We start from the raw sequence: 22,897 nt of genomic DNA, 5'->3' as shown, positions 1-22,897 counted from the left end.
TTTGTCAAGGGGAGAAAATATCTGCGGATAGAGAAAAACAGTAAATATAAGGACTTTGTTTGGCCTCGTGTGACCTGATTCTGTCATGTTTTCAAAGCTGAATAGGCAAACACAGGGCAAAAATCTGGTGTAATTAGCTGCAGTGGTGGTGGAGTAATCCTGCATCTTATTCCGGGAAGAACTTCTTTGCTTACAAAAGCGAAAAGAAAAGGGATGCTATTTATTCTGGCCGATTAGTATGCATGTGTGTGACTTATTCATAGCTTTGGATTTAAATAGTTGCTAAATTATTAAAAAAGAACCCTAACATTGATTTCTTTTTTCTTTTTATAAATTTTATTATTCTAATAGAAATAGACTGACATTTTTGGCAAATGTGCTCATCTACTTTATTGCTGAGGGAAATCGATACCACTCCAGCATTTGCTTGTTTGTTAAATTTGAAACTATGGCAACCATACCTCTAAAGATTTTTATTTGTTCTGTCTAACCAGCTCAAACCAAGCTGAGCTGTTTCCCCTCGTTTCCAATCTTTTGTTCTCAGCTAAAAGATCTTTTAAAAAAAGCTGTAGCTGTTAACATCGTGAGAGCAATGACAGTCCATCCATAACATAAGAGAGGGTGAGTACAATTTCCCAAATGTCAAACTATACCTTTAACAGCAATTGTTTCCTCCATGTGTGACATCAAGTCCAAGTACAGTCACCGCTTACCTTGGACCAGGATTTGCATTGCTAAAATAATAAATCCTTTCAGCCTTCCTGAAATACTCTCGTAACTATCTGGTGCGCACAGGAAATGATGGATCACACCGAGGGGGAACATAGCAGAGACTCATAAAAGTCTCACAACTCTGCTTTTTCTTCCAAAAGGAAGGAAAAAAAGCCACATATCGACAGCATTCTCTGGAACGGCCTTCAGTCTGCTGCTTGTATAGAAGAATTATTTATCTCCACTCCTGCTCTATTCCTGAGAGGATGCTGTTGACAGCATTTCATCCCACTGTCTGAGAACCACTGGCTTCCATTAGGGCCAAGAATGGCAATATGATGTCTTAGTGAGAGATTTCACCAGTTGTGCAGTGTTTAAAAGCTTTGAGAGCAGCAAAGTGATACCAAGGCAAAGAAAGAAAACATTTATTGTTCATGAATGTGGTGTCACAGAGGTCCTGTCAGAAAAAGAGTGGCCAGGAAAGGTCTATGTCTGAGGTCTCTTAAAAGAATAGTCTGTTGTTTTTGAAGCATTGCTTTGAGGAGTAGGTAAGAGTAATCATCATCTTACGTGGTCAAAAAACAAATCATTATCAGTTTGGAGAATCAACTTAAAATTCTCATGAGGGAGCTGGGCTGAAAGATTTCCAGAGAATATTTCCACTATGAATACAAATGCAAATTCTTACATTTTTAAAATAGTTTCTTGAGAATGCATGTTTCACCCCTGTGTGTAAGTGTTTGTGGCATAAAGTTTTGCAAAGAAACAGCAGCGTCTGCAAAGGATTGTTCACAATGTCTGACAGGATGATAAGAAAATAAAAATAAAAATGCTGGATAAACTGATTAGAATTATATTTGGAATATACCAAGGGATATATTTCTCTGCTTGAATGAGTAAAAAAACAATGCAAATTTTAAGAAACACAATTTTAACAAATTTCCAGAAAAGTAGTATTTTGACTTGAATATTTGGACTTTTTCTTTTTGATAACATTTTTGTAATCCGGTATTTTTTTATTCTAATATGCCTTTTATACTGTTAATGCATGTTTGAACTCCTTGGAAAACAAAACCTTATATTGTGATACAACTGTATCATAAATTTACTAAACTATTTATCAAACATTAAATTGTGATCAGAATTGTACAAACTTAAAAGTCACCGATTATACGGATTCTTGTTGATTACAAAACTGTTTAAAAAGTTAATTATTCTCCAATAAATAAATGTGCAGGACACCAGACTTATGTGGTAATTAGAGTTCTGGAAACATGAAAAAGCAGTAACAAAATTGTTTGACTGCTTTAGCATTTTTATGTGGTGCCAGATATTCCCTCTGGAAACATTCATGGCCAAAAGTGCCCCATGAGACTCCAATGGACTCACATATTTAATTTCCTAGCCTTTATAGAAAAAAAAAATGCTTTCTGTATTGTTAACATTTCATTTGAAATGTTAACAATATAGTTTTCAATTCTACCAAATTCCATCAAATTCATGTGTAGCCACATGAGTCTCAACGGGATAATAAGAGGAGGGCCTATAGGTTGTTGTGCTGCTGCGCTGTTTCTCATTTCGAAATGAATTTTGACAAATTTTTATTTGGATTGAAATGTGAAGTAATAAAATGCATTCTGTGAAATGTAAAGTCTGGTGTAATATATAAGTCATGTATCACTTGTGTAATGGCCCATTACAAATATTCCATGTGTATTGATGAAATGTGCCAAATCAATTTCCGAGTTAGGGTAGAGTAAGTTATATTGTGTTATAGGATTTTTCCCCATACTAAATGCCATGACTATCTTGGTGAAAATGTAATGCTTTACTGCTGATCAAAGATTTAATGCATTCATTAGAACATTGGTCCAAGTTCCCTGCTGTGTCCGTAACCGTAAGTATTCAACATGACAAAGTTAAACCATCAGTGCAGACAGAGTGTCTGCATCATGTAACATTTAGTAATGTTATCTTGCCATTGCTGTATCACTGGTGTACAATATACAGTACAGACCAAAAGTTTGGACACACCTTCTCATTGAATTCAATGAGAAAGTGTGTCCAAACTTTTGGTCTGTACTGTATATCAATTCCTTTGCAGTGGTGAAAATATGCTGTATACATTGAGTTGTGACACTTGTGGCATGTCCAAACAATAATTATGGCATTATGTCTACAGATGCTGCAGTATCACATGATTACAAATCTGAATCCTAGGTAAATATGTAAGTGTGACAGTGTGAAAAAAAATATTTTTCACTCTTTGTCAGAATCAGAACTGATGAAAAAATTACCATAAAGGCTCTTCCTCTTCTAAGAAAATTTTTCAGTAATTCTCCAACTGAGGTGACTCAGAATGCATTTAGCTGTTGGTAAGATGCTGACAAATACACCTTACAACCTCATTTAAAAAAAAAATAAATAAATAAAAATCTATCATTTTAGGTATTCCTGCCTTTTCTCTTCTCTTTCAGGAGGTTTGGTTTTTTTTTTTCCTCTAAGAACACTCAGCACATTCGTGTAAAAGTGATACATTGCATTTGCAAAAGACAGTCTAACATTCCACATGACAGCTAGGTTTTACATTTGTGATGCCCATTGTTGTTATAAAAATTTACAGACTAACATTTTTGTGTCTCAGTGCAAAAGATATATCTTAAAAGAATTTCAGAAAAGCCGTGCCCTTGGTAAACGTCCATCTTTGTCCACCGTTAACAGCAACCCGTACCTTCCCACACTATAGTTCTTGGCCTGCTTACAAGACCAGCAATAAATAACCAACAGAAGCAGATTTACAGTCACCGTCAGATAGCAGCAGTGTTTCAGCTTTGACTTTAAATACATATCCACAAGCAACACTGTGTCACTATACACCCACAAATCATCAGAACTTCAACTATAGATAATAATTACATACTGATCATAATTACCATGACCATTACAACAGAAAAAGAAATTTCAGTGTCACATTAGGATTTAAGTATTTACATTTTTTTCTTCTTCCTTTTTTAAAGTTCTGTGGCTTCATTTCCATGTGTGAATTTCTGCAGTAAAAGAAGGCAATGAAGTGTCTCTAAGGTAAAAAGTAGTGAATGTGGAGTTTATCAGCTGGTACAGATGCTATTGATGGTTATGATGCCTGGGTCCACCAGGCCCAGTTCCTCGTGTTCGTTCACGCACAGCTGATATCCGCAGCCCCGCTTGCGCTTCAGCGGGGTCACCTTGGCGTCTGGCTTGGCGCGAGGTGGCAAAAGGAAGCCCACGCTCCCTGCGATCAGCATGTGCCAAATGCTGTGGATGTAGAAGTAGTTCTCCTCCGTCTCCACGAAGGCGTACAGAGCCACAGCAGATGTGGCGATCATGGTGCCGGGGAACAGGAAGAAGACCCAGCGCTTCCACGTGGGAGGGTAGCAGCGCCGGCGGCGGATGGTGCGCACAGTCTGATAGGATCACCAAACAAATCATGTTAATGCTGCTGTAAGCTTTACCCAGAATTATGTTCAGAATATACTGAGCGATGTTTGGTGTCTTTTTATTTTAAATATAATACTGGCATGAATCTACAAAAACCCACAAATAGTAATTCAAATTACTAAAATTAAATCTCTCTAAAAAAAAAAAAAAAAAAAGCATTTTCACAATAAAACTAAAACACAGAAAAATCTTGTCCGTCTTCCGTTCTATGCGAGTTTCAATTATACAGAAAATATTAGATTATTTCACATAATTTGGGAAAAAAAGGTCTGCAGATTAAGCTATGCTATAAATAAGAGAGCCATGAAGAAAAAAACATGAAGGCTGAAAGATGGAACACAAGACTTTTGGAATAATGATCATTAGACAGATGAATCAGAATTATTTGGACCTCAAAACTAAGAACATGTCTGTCAAGAACCTCATGACAGTTGTGAAGCATAGAGCTGCAGCAGAACCTGGTCAGGTAACTATTGTGGAAAATGCCTAAGCACGGCACAAAAAGGCATAAATGGACTTGTTAATATCCATATCTATTTCTTTTCATGTAGAGTGGTCAATTCAGAGACAGGTCATTGGAGTTGGAGCTTGCACATAATTAAAGTAGGACTTTAGATAAAGGACCTGTTCTAACTTGAGGAGTAGAGGGACAGTGATTTTTTAAAATAATCTCCACTTGTGTTATTCTGAGGGGTTTGTATTCCTCACCACGTGCATCAGACTGATCAGCAGATGAATTTGACTTGTTAGTCAGTCTCTTATCTATCCTGTCATGTATGCTCATGTTCTGTTTCGCAGATACTGGATATGGTGTCTCTGTTTGTTTTAATCAACAGATTGTGCTCATTTGTTCCCAGAAGCGCCACAATCACAGCAGAAAAACACTTCAACATTTCATTTCACTCTATCTCTATTTTCATCAGCTCCTGAGCACTGATTACTTGCACTTCTTAAAGATCTTCCAGAAAATATTACCATGAAGAACTGCAATGCCATCAAGGGAAATGCGCGCTCTACATTAGATGCAAAAATAATTACAAATACTCTTACAGGAAATGGCTGTGATTAAGTTATTGTGCAGAATACAGTTTAGAGTGAAGACTAATAATCTGTGCGAAGTGAAGTGAAAAACAAAATGTATTTTGGCTGTTCAGTTCCCTTCTGCGCTGCATGTTTTTTTTGTTAAAGCAAACAATTCTAAACTGGGAGAGTCTTTTCACGCTCCAGTCAGAGACTTCATTTAGTTTGGAGAAATAGGGATATTTTGGAACCGACTGATCGGAACCGCTCCCCTTCCTCTTACTGCTAATGACACCCCTACGCAGCGGCAGCAGCAGACGCTCTGTGCCCTCCGCTTCACTGATCTAATTTGGTGGTGTCTGGGAGCATTCAGAATGCCAAGCTTTGCAGAAACATGACAAGCTGAAATGAAAGGGCTCTTGTAGAGATCGTGTGGCGCTCAATCCAAGAGGCGCAGCGCGGAGGGAAGACTGTTGAAATGCAGACAATCTCAGCCGAACAGCCTATAAATTATTAACTGTCAAGTAATCAAAGCAGTTGCCCAGGTTTATCTTTAAATTCTGCAACATTAGCAGTAGATCCAAGTAAGTTTCTTTTTTTTTTCCTTCTTCTTTTTTTAAAGAAGTTGCTGTGAGGAGTTCAGTTTTGTAGCTAGTTTTCATTTGTCAGGGAAAGATTAGAAATGCCGTCTCAGAGTTTAGACTTGTATTATGTAGAGCTTGTCATAATACACAAAAAGCTAATGCTTGGAGTTTGTATTTGTTAAATTGCACATGACAACATGACATTTATAATTAAATTACAAATCTGCCAGTGCCTACAGAAAATCGACTGAAAAGAGGAATCTGCTAGTGTTTGGTAAACCAGTAAATCAACCTTTTAAGAAAGATTTTAAAGCACAGGATTCTTTGCAGTATGCAGTTTTTTATGGCATATTATATAAATGATCACCTACTTTTGTTGGCTTTATTGTCCATTTAACTTAGTTGATAAGTTTAATCTTGGAGGGGCAGGTGTTCAGTGTCATATTTACAAATCTAAGGTGAGATGAAATTCTAGCCTCAATTAGTATTTTTGTCACAACAATAAAACTATATTAATACGTGTTAAATAAATAGATTTAAAAAGTAACATACTCCACAACCATTCATGATGGTAGAACTGGTCCTTACTTCAGTTTCATCTAAAAAAAAGATTCTCCTCTGTGTTTAGCTTTAATTCATCTACACATGCATTATGTACACCTGCAGGTAGAGCAAAGCTGTGCTTTTGTTTTTGACTGGCTCCACAGGGACCTCTCTGGTTTTGTCATTCAAACAGAGACACTGGAGATGCAGGATGCAAACAGCCAATGTTGCCAAATCATTAAGCTTGTTGCTATATACAGCAACTACTCAGACACCTCTGGCAACCAATTTGCAAAACAGCAACTAGTGACCTGGTGTATTTTTGGAGTCTGGTATGAACGCTTAGTCTCTTATCAAGAAGAAACAGCTGCTGCCATCGGTTGCTACCTCATTTCAAAGCACTCACAGGTGGCCCAGTCTTCATGCAGCTGCTCTGCTTTAGCGCCACCAACAATAAAGAAAACCTTTGGATTTTAAGTCAGGCTGCAGTCGAGCAGCAAAATCAAAAGCAGTATGTTTCTGTGCTTTCCGTGTCTCTTAGATTTTTGAAAATGATTCCAGTGGGTTCATAATCAGCTGATGAGTTGGACTGATACAACTGGAACGCTCATCAGTGTACCTTCACACTGAAACAGACGATGTTCAGCCGAACAAAGCAGTATCAAATGTAGCAACAGCTGCTGTGAAACTGTGGACTCTGGCCGAAATTCAACATCAAATTTGAACTGCCAGAGTGATCCAAGTTTATGTCAATAACTGCTGACAACATTAATGTGCAGTAATAAAATGTATAGCAGAGATCATACACATACAGTCATCAACAATGTAAGATGTTGCACACTTACAGTGCTCATTGTAGGTTTCTATGTGGACTAAAATAATGTTAATTTAAAAATCTACAAATTAATATATTTTTAGTCTCTTTTGCTGGCCATGTGCTGGGAAAAGGGGAGGAGGCTTGGAATTTTATTTAAAGAAGCATTTTCTCAAGAATCAACAAAGGAACATTTATTTGTAACTCTATGCATATTACCAACCACTGTTGGTTCCATGAGACCACCAGATAGTAATATATTTAAAAATATGACTGAATTATTGTTTGATGTAGTCAAGTAGAATACATGATAATGGATCAGTTTTAGTTTTAGATCAGGGTTTATTGGACTTTTTTAGAAACAGATAATTGCTAAAATATATGGAGAGAGGTATGAATGTTAAGGAACAATCTACACTAAATCTCAAATAGATGTATTAACTTTCAATGTTTTTGGTAATTTGTTTTGAAAAATAATGTCAAATTTTGTTTTTATTATAATAATGCTTTGTCCTCTTTGTGCTCAAACACAAGCCTTTGCAGGGAGGATTTAAAGCTCTTCTAGCTTTCAAGGGATCCTTCAGGAAACCGTAAACCAACTCTCATAAACGAAACTCCTACATTTTATTCAACACTTGTTTGTTTCTCCAAGGAAACAACAAACTTGTTTTCAGACTCACATCTAGAGGGGTTGGTGTTAAAGGCTCTATTTTTTTCAAGAATCCTCCCTAAAAGACTATTATTTTTATCTTCTCAGTTCAGGGAGCACATTATGACTCGAAGAGTCAGTGAAAGTACATGCAGAGTTATAATGGAACTACAAGCCATGACTAATACCCCACAGGCAGAAAAACTTTTAAAGCCTCTTCCATGCTAATATAAACTAGCTATGTTGGTCAGAAACTCTAGTTTTTATCCACACACACACACACACACGTGTTCTAGCCCTCAATTGGCTTACATGATAGATTAAATGCTTTAACACCTTCTAGCACGTAGAACATGGACAGCACAGAAAACACATTTCTTCTGCATGTTTGAACCAGCGTGGCTTTGAACGTTAAGCACAGATGCGTTGAAATAATTGTCTTTCATCCTGTGGGAAAACCTCTTTGTAATTCATTCAGAGCTGTGTAGATTACTGTGAATATGAAAGACAGGATTCAAACTGTGCAGCTTTCAGAAATTCTTTTGAACAAATAATTTTATTTAAAGCATTACTTGAAGTAGTTTAAGGCAGCTTTTATAATCCCTTAAAAAAAGACACCTTCACCCATCTGATCACATCTATTTTAGAATTTTCCCTCAAGTACAGTAAAACCTAATAGGAAAATTAACTTGATTTAATGAGAAATGGTCTAAACCTGAGCATAGGAAATCCCCTTACCCATGCTACAGCCATTATGCCCAGCGCGAACAGGCTAGGTCCCAGCAGGTTCCACAGACCGTGACGGTCCAGCTGCAGAGCCATGGACAGAGACATCGCCCCCAGCAGATACAGCACCTTCACAGGATAACAACACACACACACTGATCAATAACTGTCCCCCATAAACACTGTTCAAATCATCTCATCACCAGTAAATACAAGGAAGATTGTGTAGTGAGGCAAAAGCATGTCTCTTCTATTATCGATTATCGATAATAGAAGAGACGTGCTTGTAATTTTTTGTAATTTGTGCAAGAAAATTACTTTACTGAATTTGTTTTTCTGCAGATTGTGAAAATATATAAAACAGACTAGAACTCCACTGTCCTACAATACATTGTGACAACTGAAACAGCATGATATTTATTTTAGATTTTATAATGCTAATGAAACATTTGTTCAACATTTCCTGTCGTGTTTCTGTGAAATTCGTAAAAATTTTCAAAACAATCAGCAATAAAGAGATTTGCTTCCATCTCTGCTGTGGTTGCACAGAGTATCCTTTGAGGTTTGGAGGACAATTTGCTGAACCTTGTTTTAGTAATTTAATCTCTGGAGTAATGTGGTGACTCTCGTAATTTTTTATATCTTTCTTTTAAGTTATCTTCTGTATTTATCCAGTTTTAATTAAATAAAAAAAAATCTGGTATAAATTACCTCATCATGCATAAATGTCAAATTGTGGGCTCTGAATAATGCCCTCAAACATTTCTTTTCAAAAGTGGGATTAAAATAAATCACATAATTTAAGTACTGTTTAGAGGCAAGAATTAGATTTGAGGTACAGAAGTCACACAGTTTTCATAGCCATCAAAGACCTGACCTAATTCTAGATGGAGATCTGAATTCTCTTTTTGTCAAACATTTTAGGCTCACTTAAAATTGTTTCCTGGCCCTGACTTTTAAACATAGCCTACAATTTTAACCGCCAATTCAATACCCTTAACGTTAATCTGCTTCGGCCAAACCAAAAACCGTTCTGATGGGGAATTGTTGTTTTGTTTGGTAGCCAATTCTTTCTAATTTTAATCTGCCAGACCCAATCTATCACCATAAGACAACAGGAAAGTGGTTAGGATGATAAAAAAACAAGCTGCAAAACTCTAAGGTCCAAACCTATGATAAACTACTGCCAGTATTTACAGAGAAGTGAGTGTAGCGTCGCCATGGACATTCTCCATGGCGAATGTGACATCTCCATGATACCTATACCTTTCCCATAGGTGTCCGCATGGGAAAGCTAAATGTTTCTGGAGAAAAGTTTTATAGTAGTTTTATGTTATGGAGAGAAAGACTGAGGTGTTGGGTAAGATTAAACCTCAGATATGGCACCAACCTCAACCCAATTGAAAATGTACCAACTATGATTAAATGTCAGGTTTGTAAGACAGAGTAAACCAGATACTCTACCTTATCTGATTAGAAAAGAGGCTACAAAAACTATGTTTCTGTCAAATTTGGTAAGGCAAATTTAGTTAGATAATTATTTGTAAACTGTATTGAAGTATGTTGGTTAGATTACAATTTCAAACTTTGGCACTTAATGTTTGTTTTTGAAATATCATTAAAGTTAGTGATGGTATCATCAGTTAACTCTGGGATAAAAAAAAATGTCAAAATTAATATGAAATTTATGGAGTTGATGCATCTGGTCATTTTTTGTGTTGATGTGGTACTTTTTATATTTTTAAAATTGTTAATTACCTACAAACAATAACCAATTTTCACAGACATAAAGAAAATGATTAAATGTCTTATCAGTTTGATTCATCAGAGAGGCATTGAGTTCTACTAAGTTGAGGCCAAACCCCAAAGCTCCTTTTAAAGAATCTAAAAAATAAATGTACATGGCTATGAGAGTGGAAGGCACAAAATAACAGTAGAAATAAAATATGAACACTAAGCCCCATGCAATAGATAGTAAAAGTAGATTTTTTATTCTTATTTTCCCCAATTCACAATTCAAGATAAAGCCACAAGATAACAAAGAGATAAAATGAGCGTAGGGGGGAAAAAATCAATATGTTGTACACACAGGCTTCAGGAAGACTTTCGCCTGCATTCTTGTGTCTGGTGGACAATGTGAGGAGAAACCAGGGAGTTTGGAGCTGGGAGGGGATGACCTGCCTGCAGGAGAATACGACTAATTGACACAGACCAAGGAGAAAAGGAGCTTTGCGGTGCAGCCTGAGGACTCTGTGCAGCCCGATCATCAGTCATACCGCGCTGCTGGATCATACGGAGGTGCCCAAAAATGCATGCATTGTATACAGGCATGAATGCTCTGATGCTCATAGGCAAGGCTTTTTTTACTGTAATGAATCATTATCAGACACTGTGACAGACGAGCTAAAGCAAACTCTTGTCCTCTGGTGTTAGTCTATTTTTATCAGCAACCCATATTTTCATGCCTAGCAATGTACAGTAATATGTTCTGATGTGCGTATGTGTGAATGTGTGAATTAAATGCCAGTGCAAGAATACACTGCCTTACTGGGCAAAACATGTTCCAAAGTCAGTTAAAATTTAATAAGTGGGAACATGGACAGCACAGGTTTCAAGCTAATCACATTATTTATTAAATGTAGGGTCATGGAGCTAATTAAGAATTTAATAATGTTAGACACCTTGTGTGTAACCTTTGGTAGGTCGTTGCTCTGATTTTATTGGTTTTGCATGCTCTTTTGAACTGCTTCCATTATTGGGTGCTACTATGACTTAACAGAGCTGATTTGTTGAGCTCTTTAAGAATAATCACACCGTGTCTGTATGAAATGTATTGTAGCATTTCTTTTTGGCTTCAACTCAAAGATATTTGTATCAGAAATTACAGTAAATTTATATCATTTGCATGTTCTTGCACAGCAGTGAGCCTGGAGTTTCTGGTATTGCTACTTCCAAGAAGAAGTCAATCTTTCTTCTAAGATTTTAATGGTCTTGAGAGATATTTTAATGTTTAGCTAAGGTCTTTTGTTTGGACTTCAGTTGCTTTTTAATATTTAATCATTAGCCCAGGCTTTTCTGTAGGAATAATTACCAGTTTGATCAAATGAGTTAATTGCTTTGAAGTTTTGTCTTTTCCAACCCTTATAATTTTGTTATTTGAGTACATAAGACAAGTCATCTGCCTTGGGGCATTTTGGATGAACTTTGTTGTGCACTTAGGTTAATAAATGATACATTAATTTAATCTGGTAATTTTCTGCACAGTTTTCTGACTCCCAAAATATCTACCAGTAGGGGGTGATTATCTCTTATATTTTTACCCAGTATATCCTTGAAGAAAATTGTAAACAACCAAATCTTAAGCTTAAGCTTTTTTCTTGTTATCTATGTTCATAATTCATCAAGAATAACTTAGTATGACGATCACAAATAAAAAATACTTGCACATAAATTTAGAACAAAATGTATAACATGATCAAGATGTTTTTATGTAAATAGAAAAGTTAGAATTATTCCTCCTGCTGCTGAAATGACATATCAGAACATTTTTATTAATAACATGATTTTAATCATTGTCATATTAGGGTAAGGTTTACATCTTTTATACTCTAATAAGATATCAACAAAGATCTTAAAGACGTGCTGGAGGTAGAGGTTTTTTGAAATAAACACTTATTTCAAGGAATCTGTTTTGTGATGCAAAATATTTGCACAGTACTGTATTATCAATAATAGACTTGATAGGTGGACAAAGAAACACAAGATGCAAAGACTGATAAAAATGAGATCATCTGGATAATTTTCTCTAATTATTAATTATTCATGCACTGTTGTAACAAAAGGTCACCAAATAATGTAGTCACAACCATCTTTTTATTACTCCAGCAAAGATAACTATTATTTTCCTTCATATTAATAATACTGACTAGTAACCTTTAGCAAACTGAGATTAACAAATGACCCAGAGCGCTTTCTGTTTGCAGACTTGTAATATATTCTGCTGACAAATTTGTAGGAATTTTTAAGGCTTTGTGAATCTCGTATGAGCTGCACACACACATAGACGCAATCAGAAAATGAAAGGTCCTTTACCCTCTACTGCTGCGGCAGTCCTAGACATTGATAAACACACACACACAAACACACACATTGTCTCTTTTCAAGTACACAAGCGTGCACGGTTCCTCTTGCCAGTCCTGACGTGCGATTTGATTAGTGGCTGCATACTGCAGAACTAAGCAAAAATAAAAACCCGAGAGGACAGCAGATGTTCATACTTTCCCCCGCTCACACCTCCCTGTCTCACCACCTCCACCCTCCGCCCCCACCGCCCTGCGCTTCTCTGTCTCATTTATAGACAGGGACACACATTTACACTGCTCCATATTGGTGTGCAGCCAGGGGGTGACCCAGGGAGAAGGTGCACCTGTTAGTGTTTATTCTCTACAATATGTCAACAAGCCGAGAATTTAGTGCCACACTACGCAGATTCTGATCTTTTAATTTATAACTAAGAACGGAGGCATATGTGAGATTTGTTCATACATAGCTCTGGAGAACTCTAATCTCTCTTTGTTCTGGCTTTTATTCGACTCATCACCCAATGACACTACAAGACAACAGAAGTGGAATCTATTGCTATCCAAGGTCTGATTACAGATAGCTGGCCATTTCTAACTATCTGTCCAAAAATAATTGTCATTTTAAGGAAGGACTGCTTGCTTCAGTAAATATCTGAGCCAATTAGAGCATCTAAAGCTAATGAAATTTGGAAATGCTCTATGATGTATGTAAAGATTTTCGTTTAAAATCATATAATGCAGGATATTTGAAAAATATAATTAGTAAGAAGCATCAAAATAGAGAAGAAGGGCATGGACTTGTTACCAGTGTCAAGATACACAGCATTTTTCAACCAAAATGTATTTAAATTAAACTTTAAATTAAATGTTAGACAAAGGGCCATGGTGGCTGCAGCTTCCTCTGCTTGCGTAGAACATACTGTAGAGTAATGTAGCATTGCTCCTCCTCCCCCCTGCCTATTGCTACAAATAGCCTGGCAGCAAGCTATAACAAGGGTGATTACACATTTATCTTCCTTAAAGAAAAAACAATTCCTTCATTATTTTTTTAAATAAATTAATTTTAATAACTTAATAACTTAAAACCAAATGTGTTTTCAAGCTGGCTTGAAAACTTCGTTTCAGAGTTACTGGTCAGGTGTGACAAGTGTAGAGCCCACAGGTTATCTGAGACCAGTTCTCTTGATGTTCCCTCAAGGAAAACTAAACAATATGAAGGAACATTCAGTTTCTAGGCTCCACAGCTAAACAACTCCCTGAAGTCCTGAGATGTGTAGAAACTTTTGCCTCCATTAAATCAGGACTAAAAATGTTACCATTTACCTCAAGTTAACATTCAGTGAGTAAGTATTTTTATTGGATCATTTTTAATCATGTCTAAGCTATTTATGGCCTCAAAATATGCAATTTTATACATTTTTATATGATGTATATTTTGGTTTTCAATATACTTTGTGTTTAAAGTGCGACTCTTATCTATGTTTCTTTATTTTTTAATTTACCTTGAGTATGAATAGTAGTATACAAATGAACCTACTTTTCTGCTTTGACTTTCCATGTTATTCACACAGAACTAGGCTGAAGGTAGACTGATGCATATACTGAAGTGATGTCAAAGAATCCTTATTACAAGATTTCACATTGTTACAGCAATTCATATCAGGCTGACAGATATGCTGTGGGGGTGTAAAAAATACATCTGATCAATGGGAGAGGTTAAAGTGATGTTTTTCTCCATTTTTTAGCTTGCTGATTGCATGGTGTGATAAATGACCTGCTTTTGGCTTCTCACTCATAAAGGTTTTACTGCACTTTTAGTAACTAGAGTCATTTTTTTTTCTTCATTAATGGTGTCAGTAGTCATTTTTATAAATGTGTGATGTGTGTGATAATGACACTCAAAACCCATTTAATGGACTATCCTGTTGAGTCTCCTTTTATTTGTCTAATTACAGAAGTAGCAGAAAAGCTGGTCCCCGTATACACCTCTGCGTTTATAGACACATATCTTTCAATATTTTTTTTTTTGCATAAATGTCCCTGCAGCAAATTAACAGTGAAAAACATTCTGCCCCTAATTTGGCAAAAAAAAGTAAAATCAGTCATTTAGGTCTGAGAAAATGTCCTGTACCAAACAAAAAATCTATTTTTTTGTAAGTATCAAAAAAAAAATGGCAAAACCCATTTTCATAATTAGCATAAAAACCTCATTGGTTAATTTAGGGAGTACCAATATTTTATAGATGGTTTCACTTTCAGCAGTTTGATCAGATTATTCTAAAAAAATATTTCAATAACATTTTATACACCGAGCAGTTCCCTTCATTTTATTGCAAACATTTGGTAGTGTTCTTGACATAACATTTAAAACACAAAAGTTTTAAAATAGCATTTTCTTTCTTTTATGACAAGAAAGAAAAATATGTATTGACTGTTACGAGAAGCTAAGTTTCCATAAAATTACTTATCTGTTGAGAACTTAAAAACACAGTTAAAACATACCTGTTTGATGATGGATTTTAGCCTTGCCATAGCAATAACTGTGACCCACACTGACATAAGGGACCCAAGGAAGTCACAGAACTGCAGAACATCATACTCCATGATGCAAAAGACCACGATACCAGGCTGGTCACATGCATGGTAAAACTGTGGGAAGAGACAAAGAAGACAGCTGTTACACCATCAAATTTCTAGTTCTTGCTTTCCTTCTTTTTAAGTTTGAATTATAGATTTATTTTTACTCTGTAGTTTTTAAAAGTATAATATACAGAAATTGACTTCATCTCTCTTGATAGACCTAACGTCTAATAGACACACTCCACTTTCACAAAAGAAAAATCCAGGATGAACTGCTTTTCTGAAGCTCGACTTAAGTTCCTTGCCACACTTAAAGAAACATTTGTAAGGGAAATTGGACTGTAATTTATCAGCTTTTGTCAGCTTTTTTAAAAGGAATTTCTCCAGAGCATAGAAAAGAAAGATCTGAAATGGAAGCTCCATCTAACCATATGGTTTCAGTTTCTTAAAATAAATCTTTCTGTTGGGAAACTAACAGCCTTTTGAAAGTATTCGTGCCTCAAACATTTTTTCACATTTCGCCATGTTACAACCATAACCTCTAAGAGTATATATAGCATTGTGAATCAAAAGTTATAAATGATTTTCAATTATATTAAATGCTTTTTTTAAAAAATAAAAATCAGAAAAATGTCAGATTTCAGATACTTTAACCTTTCGAGGGGTATTTCTCTACCACTATTGTATACATAAAGGTTTACATTTTTGAGAAATCTTTGTTCCAAAATATTCCAGGCTGAATCAGATTAAATTCCAGGGTCAATATTATTTTTCAAGTCTCACCTCAGATTCTAATTAGGATTTAAAATTTGACTAGGATTACTTTGGATTTCAACTTTGACTAGGAAATTCTAATGCATTACAGATGCTTTGATCTAACCATTTTGTTGCAGCTGTGTAAAATGATAATTTAGCATCATGAATCAGTTCCGACCAGCTCACGTCTCACTGCTGAATAACACCTTCTTTCACCTCTTTGAACTATTGTTACAAACCAGGACAAATCAAAGATGTGAACTTTAAACTTCACTTTCTTTCTTATTAATGCTGTTTGTTTCATAAACTCCAAATGAGTCAATCTGTTGACCAGACAACTGTTAGTCATGCATTATGACTAACAGTTGTCTGGTCAACAGATTTCCTCATCTGAGCTGTGAATCTCTGAAAAATGTTCTGCAAGCCTCATGGCTACTAAGATTTGAGTTTCTTTTCTATAATCTTACAGTTCTTTAGATTTTTTCACAACCTTCTCCCTGACCTGCCTGCTGTGTTCCTTGGTCTTCATGATGCTGTTTGTTCACCAACATGTTCCCTAGCAAACTTGAAGCCTTCACAGAAAAGCATCATTTATACTTCATTTGTTTATACAGGTGTTATGACTATTTACTTATGAATTGACTTTCAAAGCTGATTGATTGCATTGCATTTTCTTTATGAGCACCACATTGAGGTCAGTTGAAAGTAAATCATAGGCACACTCTTAACATTTTTATTTGCAGGTTCACTGAAAACTATTATATTTTCACTTATTTTTTGCATATGTTCTTTCATACTGTTTTGTTACCATTTTAGAGATGCCTGTCTTATTTCCTATCAGAAACAAACTTCTTGGGTGAATAAAAATATTTTTAGATTTAAATCTGACAGAGGTATAAATAATTTTGTGCTCAACAGTATTAATTTCCTGTGCAAACAAAGACTAGAGGGCCGATGTTCTTTCAGCTTTGTACTATATACTCTGAATGGCCACTCTACTAGCCTGTGAAGGACTCATCTGCTTGTATCGTCCACATGTCACAGTTAGAAATTATGTTGTTTTTTTTTCAAAAAAAAAGTAATTCAATCTCATAACTATGGAAAGCCCCCTCTTTCACTTAAATTGTGCAACATTTTAAAGGAAGTGCATTTGTAAGTTTATAAATGATACTGATCAAGTTCCAGTTGTAGCCTGATTGCATTGGTGTTGGCAGACGGCAAAGGGTAGTCATGGCAGACCTCCTAGCAGTCCTCAGAGACTGGGAATGCACTGTGTGTTTTGGATTCTCAGGGTAGAGAGCTGTCAGACACCCAGTACACTGTAATCTGTACAAGACTGCCTATCGTTCCTGAATGCTGACAGGTTGAGGAATTGGTCTTCATGTGGTGTTGTTTGTTTGGGCTGCTGGTTGTCACTGATCTTCCTCGCCATTTGAAACTCGTGCTTAAAATAATACTGCAACACTCGCTTAAGGTTGGCCTACAGCAAAGGGGTTGTATGAAGCCTTAAGGAGAATGTGAGGAGGGGCCGATCTTCCTATTGACAGCATCACCACCACTAACAGTGTTTCGACAGATTTGGTAGAATCTGAGAGACTGAGTCATTTAACTGGCTAAATGACTAAGTCTAAAAGCAATCATGATGATTGGCTATTATTTGCAGTTGATATGTATTAGTGAGCAAACCAAGCTTCAACACAAAGAAAAGGTTAAGCTTTCAGATTGTCACTAGGCAGATTGTTATCTATGCTGAAATTATGAAATCAAATTTAATAATTTTCTTACTGAACAAATTGAAAATTTCAGATCTATGGTTCATGTTGAATTTCAAGCATTTATGGGAGGCCTCTGAAAGTTTGGGGTCCTAAGTAGCAGGAATCACATTGGCTTTGTGCTGGCTCTGGCAGGGGTCTTGTCAAGATCAGTCAAACCTGGCATGCTTGCAGCAAATGACAACTCATGTCTTTTAACAGGGTCCATGCTCACAGGAGCTGTTATCCAGGCTCTGATCAGGTACCTGACTGTCAGCACCTGTAGTAGCAGGACCCCAAGACAAGAGTCAACAGCAGAATGAGCAGTTTTACATTGACATAGGAGATTTTGTATTTTTTATGGGTGCAACCTACATATTCAGCTCTGCTGCTCAATAGGAACATGAAAGAGAAAGTCATGTGTGAACTTCAAGGCGTGTAAGCCTGGCCATAAATTCCACCATATCTTTTGGATATTATAAAGAAATCCTTTGAGCTTAAATGAATTTAGCTCAACAAAGTTTGAAGGATATTGATTCAAAAAAGTAGCAGAGAAAGAAAGACCATTTTAATAATTGCAAGAAAGACTTGGAAGTAAATCTACTTCTGGATATGCAACATGTGAGCATAAACTGTATTGCATTATTAAGTGATTTGCAAATAATAAAATTCTATGTTGTGTAATTTGTTTTGCCCACTGAACCTAATTTCTGAAACACATTTCCTGTTCTGGATGCTTTCCTGTTTGTAACATTTATCACATATATATAATTGGTCCTGATTTTCAAACAACCCTCTTTTTGACTGTAATTCATTTTCAGTTTGCCACCGTAAGCACTTTCATAATGTAGTCATCAGCACTGCTTTTGTGCCAGACTATCATTAGGTGTCAATCAGTAGAACAGCATGAGTCCATTGTTAGGAACTGTGTGAAATTACCTGCATGCATCACTTATGTTTATATGCATCCAAATACAAAGAACACATTCTATGATGATGATTTTAATCTTCAGAACACCACTAAATTATTTTGTTTTTTATGTCTTCTCTAAAAGTGTCTGAATATGAATCAGCAATAAAGTTTCAGAGTTTCAGAGAGATGCAAAAATACAGACCTCAAACCAAATGTTTGAAGTGAAAACATAACCATTTTTTTACTGTCTGACTTTAAATTAGACTAAATGTTTAATATTTTAGGTCAATTAAGAATATTAAACTAGGCTTTTAAATTGTATGCCTTGGGTTAAACCTTTTGAATGACTCATCCTTCCTGACAGGAGTAAACGGAGTTCAGTTTGAAGAATGCATTACTCACACAAACTTTTTTTTAGCTCTCCCTTCAATTTTTCTATAGGATTGACATCAGGGTTGAGGGAGGGTCACTGAAAAACATTCATCATTTTGTGTCAAGGCTACTTTATAACAAATTATGTGGTATATTTAGTCTTATTTTCCATTTGCAAGACTAATTTTTACCCCAGCTTCAACTTCCTGGCTGACGTCTTAAGATGTTGCCTCAAAATGCTCACATAATGTTCTTTCCATCTGTTGTGAGAAGTGCACCAGTCCCTCCTGAAGCAAAACACCAACACACTATGATGCTGCCACCCATACTTCACAGTACAGGTGATGGTCTCAGCATTTTTCTCCTTAGGCAATATAGTCAAACACTTCAGTTTTAGTTTCATCAAACTACAGGATATGTTTTTTCGGGGGTGTTTTTTCAAAAAGGTATACATTTGTCCCTGTGTGGATTTACAAATGGTATAAAGGCTTTTAAAATTACTTTTGGAGTAATGGCTTCTTCCTCTCTGAGTGGGCTTTCAGTCATCATGGGTACAGGACACACTTCACTGTAGATAATAATCACTTCTTAGCTTTAGTCAAGATCTTCACAAGATCTTCTGCTTTTTCTATGTAGCTGATGCATTTTGCTCCACATCTATCTCTACACTACAGAATACATTTCCTTCTTTAACAGTATGATGGCTGGATACTGTCATGCTGATTATGCTTGCATAAAATTGATTGAAAAATTCAGTGTGCCACCTTCAGGCATCTTGAAATTGTTCCCAAAGATGAACCAGATTAGTGGAGGTCCACAATTCTCTTTCTGATAACTTGCTTGATTTGTTTTGATCTTTTCACAACATTGCAGAGGGAAGAAAAAATTGTGAGAGCATTTTAAAGCATGCGACTTCTGAATCAAAAGAAGTCATATGGAAAAAAAAATGTTAAAACAAAATAAAAATCCCTCTCAATATTTTCATGTTTAACAAATATAAATAATGTTGGTAATGCTCACTAACCTAAAATCAGTAAAAGATTGGTTGGATTTTATGTCATACAACAAGCACAGAAAAAAAGATATGCTTCTTTATATTTATTGCATATGGCTTCAACTGCACTTTCAGTCATCAGTTGAATCATTTAGAAGTGACTCACAGTGGAGAAAAACATGGTGAAGATGTAGACTGAAGCCTCCAGCAGGTAGTGGCTTCGAATGGCAATGGCCACAGGCGGGACGAACATCAGGTTGCTGAGACAGAGCAGGAGGGTGGAGAGGAGCTGGAAGCTGTAAGAATAGGCTTCGGAGTTGTCGGTGCAGCCCCAACCATTCCAGCCTATTAGACAAACACACTGTCAGAGCTGTAGCCTGACGGAAGAAAGGAGAGATCTAAAGGAGCTTCTGTGTCGCTAAGTTTTGTTCAACTCTACATGAACTTTGGGAAAGTCTTGTTAAATATTTTTTGTGGATGTAAGATGGAAGAAATTTGAATGAGAGATGAAACAGACCATTCAAAATCTTTTCCTTTGAATTTTGTGCATTTCATAAAGCGTATGAAAAATTTATGACTTGATAAGAGTCTCATCAGCAGCAGCTCTTTTTCAGGAACATCAGAGTTGTGTGAAGTTGTTTATCTTGAACAATAGAGCCTCCTGGAGTGAACGATCTCCTATTCTCAACTATCTCTGCTTTGTTACAATACATAATCATCAAGGGGCCAAATGAATAAGACAGTTTGGAAAATTATCTTTGTTTGGTTGTTTTTCTGGCTGATTTCAGGCCAAGACATAACGATTCAAATTATTACAAACTAAGCTCTGAATATACACAGTATTGACCAATGCTGTGCCTAGCAAAAACATTCACATTCCTCAAACTCTTTCACTTTGTCACATTACAGTCACAGAGTTTGATGTTACTGAGATAAATCAACTGGCTGAATTTAGAAAAATGATACATGGTTTTCAAGTTTGTTTTTGCAAATACAAAATTCTAAGACTATGCTGTGAATTTATATGCAAGTTCCCTTTGTCTACATTTCAGTCACATTTCATGGTCTTTTTATTTCCACATGATGGATTGAACAGTGCTTTGTGATACAAGAACCAAGCTTGGAAGGCAGTTTTATAACTTCCACCATGCTGCTGCTTGTGTTCTCACTAAAACCAGAGTTCATCACCCCAGCTGTAAAGTCCTTACACCAGTCCCTTTAGCTAAGAGAACAGACTTTAAAATACTTTTGTTTGTTTAATAATTACTGAACAGCTTAGCACCAAAATCCATTACAGACTTATTGTTTATGTAACAACCTTCTAGACCACTCAGGTCTTCTAGTTCTGGTCAGCTCTGCATCCCCAGAACTCAGTTTCGATGCACCACAAATCTGGAACAAACTTCCAGAAAACTACAAAACAGCTGAAACATCGAGTTCCTTTGAATCAAGGCTAAAAACACATTTGTTTAGAGTTGCCTTTGATTAATGCTAAATGGAACATTGATCAACATACTTGATGTTTATTAATGGTTTTGATGATGGCATTTGACAAAATGTAATGTTTATTGCTTGTTTCACCATTGGTGACTGTGTGATGTTTTAATAATGCAAAGCACTTTTAATTACCTTCTAGCTAAAATGTGCTTTACAAATAAACTTGACTTGATTTGACATTGGTTACTGTTTTCAAATTCCGTTCACAAACAAATATTGTGATAATTATTCTGTGCATTTTGCCCAGTTCTAAGGTGCAACATGAAAAAAGTTCAAGGTGTATAACACTTTTACAAGGCACTGTATTAGTGAGGTTTTGCTGAGTTAAGACAGGCCAAGGGCAAGTGTTGATTGCTGTAGTTCCGCCAGGAAGTAGAGGCACACATGAAGTATGACAATGGATTCAATGGAAGAGAAACGGGCTCGGATAAAACAAGATCAAAGGCAGGATTTAAAAAAAGCCTCTGAGGACAGGCTTTGTTTGGCTTCATAAGCTCATCTTTTATTGAAAAGCTGTTTGTAATTAAGAGTGTTTTATTGTCTCATCAACAGCTTATAGAAAGAGATTAATACTAGGCTTCTTGGACAGTGGTACCTACCATTTAATTGCCGTATTGTTAGTTCAGTTCTGGAAAACGGCTTGCCCAATCCCATGTGGCTGACTTTTCCATTTTCCATCATATATTTTACAATTAATCTGAAATTATTAGCAGCAGATATGACCTCTTTCTTTTTCTTTTATCTAAAATTGAATATCATTAATGGTCATGCATTTCCTTCTTATGTACTGTTAAATAATAAACAATGAGGGATTCTTGAAGATAGGCATTAATTATTTTCAGCTGCTGACTGAGTCTGGCATTAATATCAAATCAAAAAAAGACATTAGTAGATGACTTCATCTGAATTTAGCTCATAGTGGGAACAAAATCAAAGCAAGTAAAAAAAAAATAAGAGTTGTTCTAGTAAGTGACAAATACACAGAGCTCTGCAGCGGCTCCTGCACATAAATTGTTACCTGCTTTGCATTCACATGCAGCATAAAGGTAGTTGTTGGTTCGCAGGAGCTTGCACTGTCCATATGTCCCGCAATCATTGATGCATGGAGTAAGGTATGCACGCATATAAACCTCTGCCGTTACATTGGTGCATGCTTCAAACCTGAGAAAAAAGCACAAGCAGGCAAAGGAGAAATAGAACTGAAATTTGAAGTGGCAATAATTTTTAAAAATCTTTTTCAATAAGTACCATTAAGAGTCTTTTATTTTGTATGTGCTTTATTTTATTAGCAGTTATCTTGCAAGGCTAAATAAAATCCATGTCATTAATTTTTTTTCTTAAAAGTACTCCAGAACATGTGTGTGATTTCCTGATACTCTTCAAATGCCAAGTAACTGCTTACAGGTACTGTATGTTCCTGTCTGTTCA

General features: G+C 36.0%; 1 protein-coding gene across 2 annotated transcripts in view; it reads right to left on the bottom strand.

The window, feature by feature from the left end:
- The window catches only part of tmem8b (transmembrane protein 8B), a 62,338-nt gene that overhangs the window by 10,723 nt on the left and 28,718 nt on the right, over nucleotides 1–22,897 (bottom strand). Inside the window, exons 9-13 of one of the 2 annotated variants that reach the window (XM_032578358.1) lie at nucleotides 22,488–22,630; nucleotides 20,139–20,317; nucleotides 15,109–15,255; nucleotides 8,537–8,653; nucleotides 3,020–4,154 (exon numbers count right to left, since the gene is read on the bottom strand). In XM_032578358.1, coding sequence (XP_032434249.1) covers nucleotides 3,819–4,154; nucleotides 8,537–8,653; nucleotides 15,109–15,255; nucleotides 20,139–20,317; nucleotides 22,488–22,630 — 922 coding nt within the window. In that variant the 3' untranslated portion in view covers nucleotides 3,020–3,818. Of the gene's footprint in view, nucleotides 1–3,019; nucleotides 4,155–8,536; nucleotides 8,654–15,108; nucleotides 15,256–20,138; nucleotides 20,318–22,487; nucleotides 22,631–22,897 lie in introns of those variants that run through there. The other variant, XM_032578357.1, reaches the window with a different exon arrangement.

Source organism: Xiphophorus hellerii, chromosome 12 (genome assembly GCF_003331165.1).
Source record: "Xiphophorus hellerii strain 12219 chromosome 12, Xiphophorus_hellerii-4.1, whole genome shotgun sequence".
Classification (NCBI taxonomy): Eukaryota; Metazoa; Chordata; class Actinopteri; order Cyprinodontiformes; family Poeciliidae; genus Xiphophorus; species Xiphophorus hellerii.
Note: the sequence above shows the minus strand (reverse complement) of the source record. Positions and strands in the feature narration are given on the sequence as shown.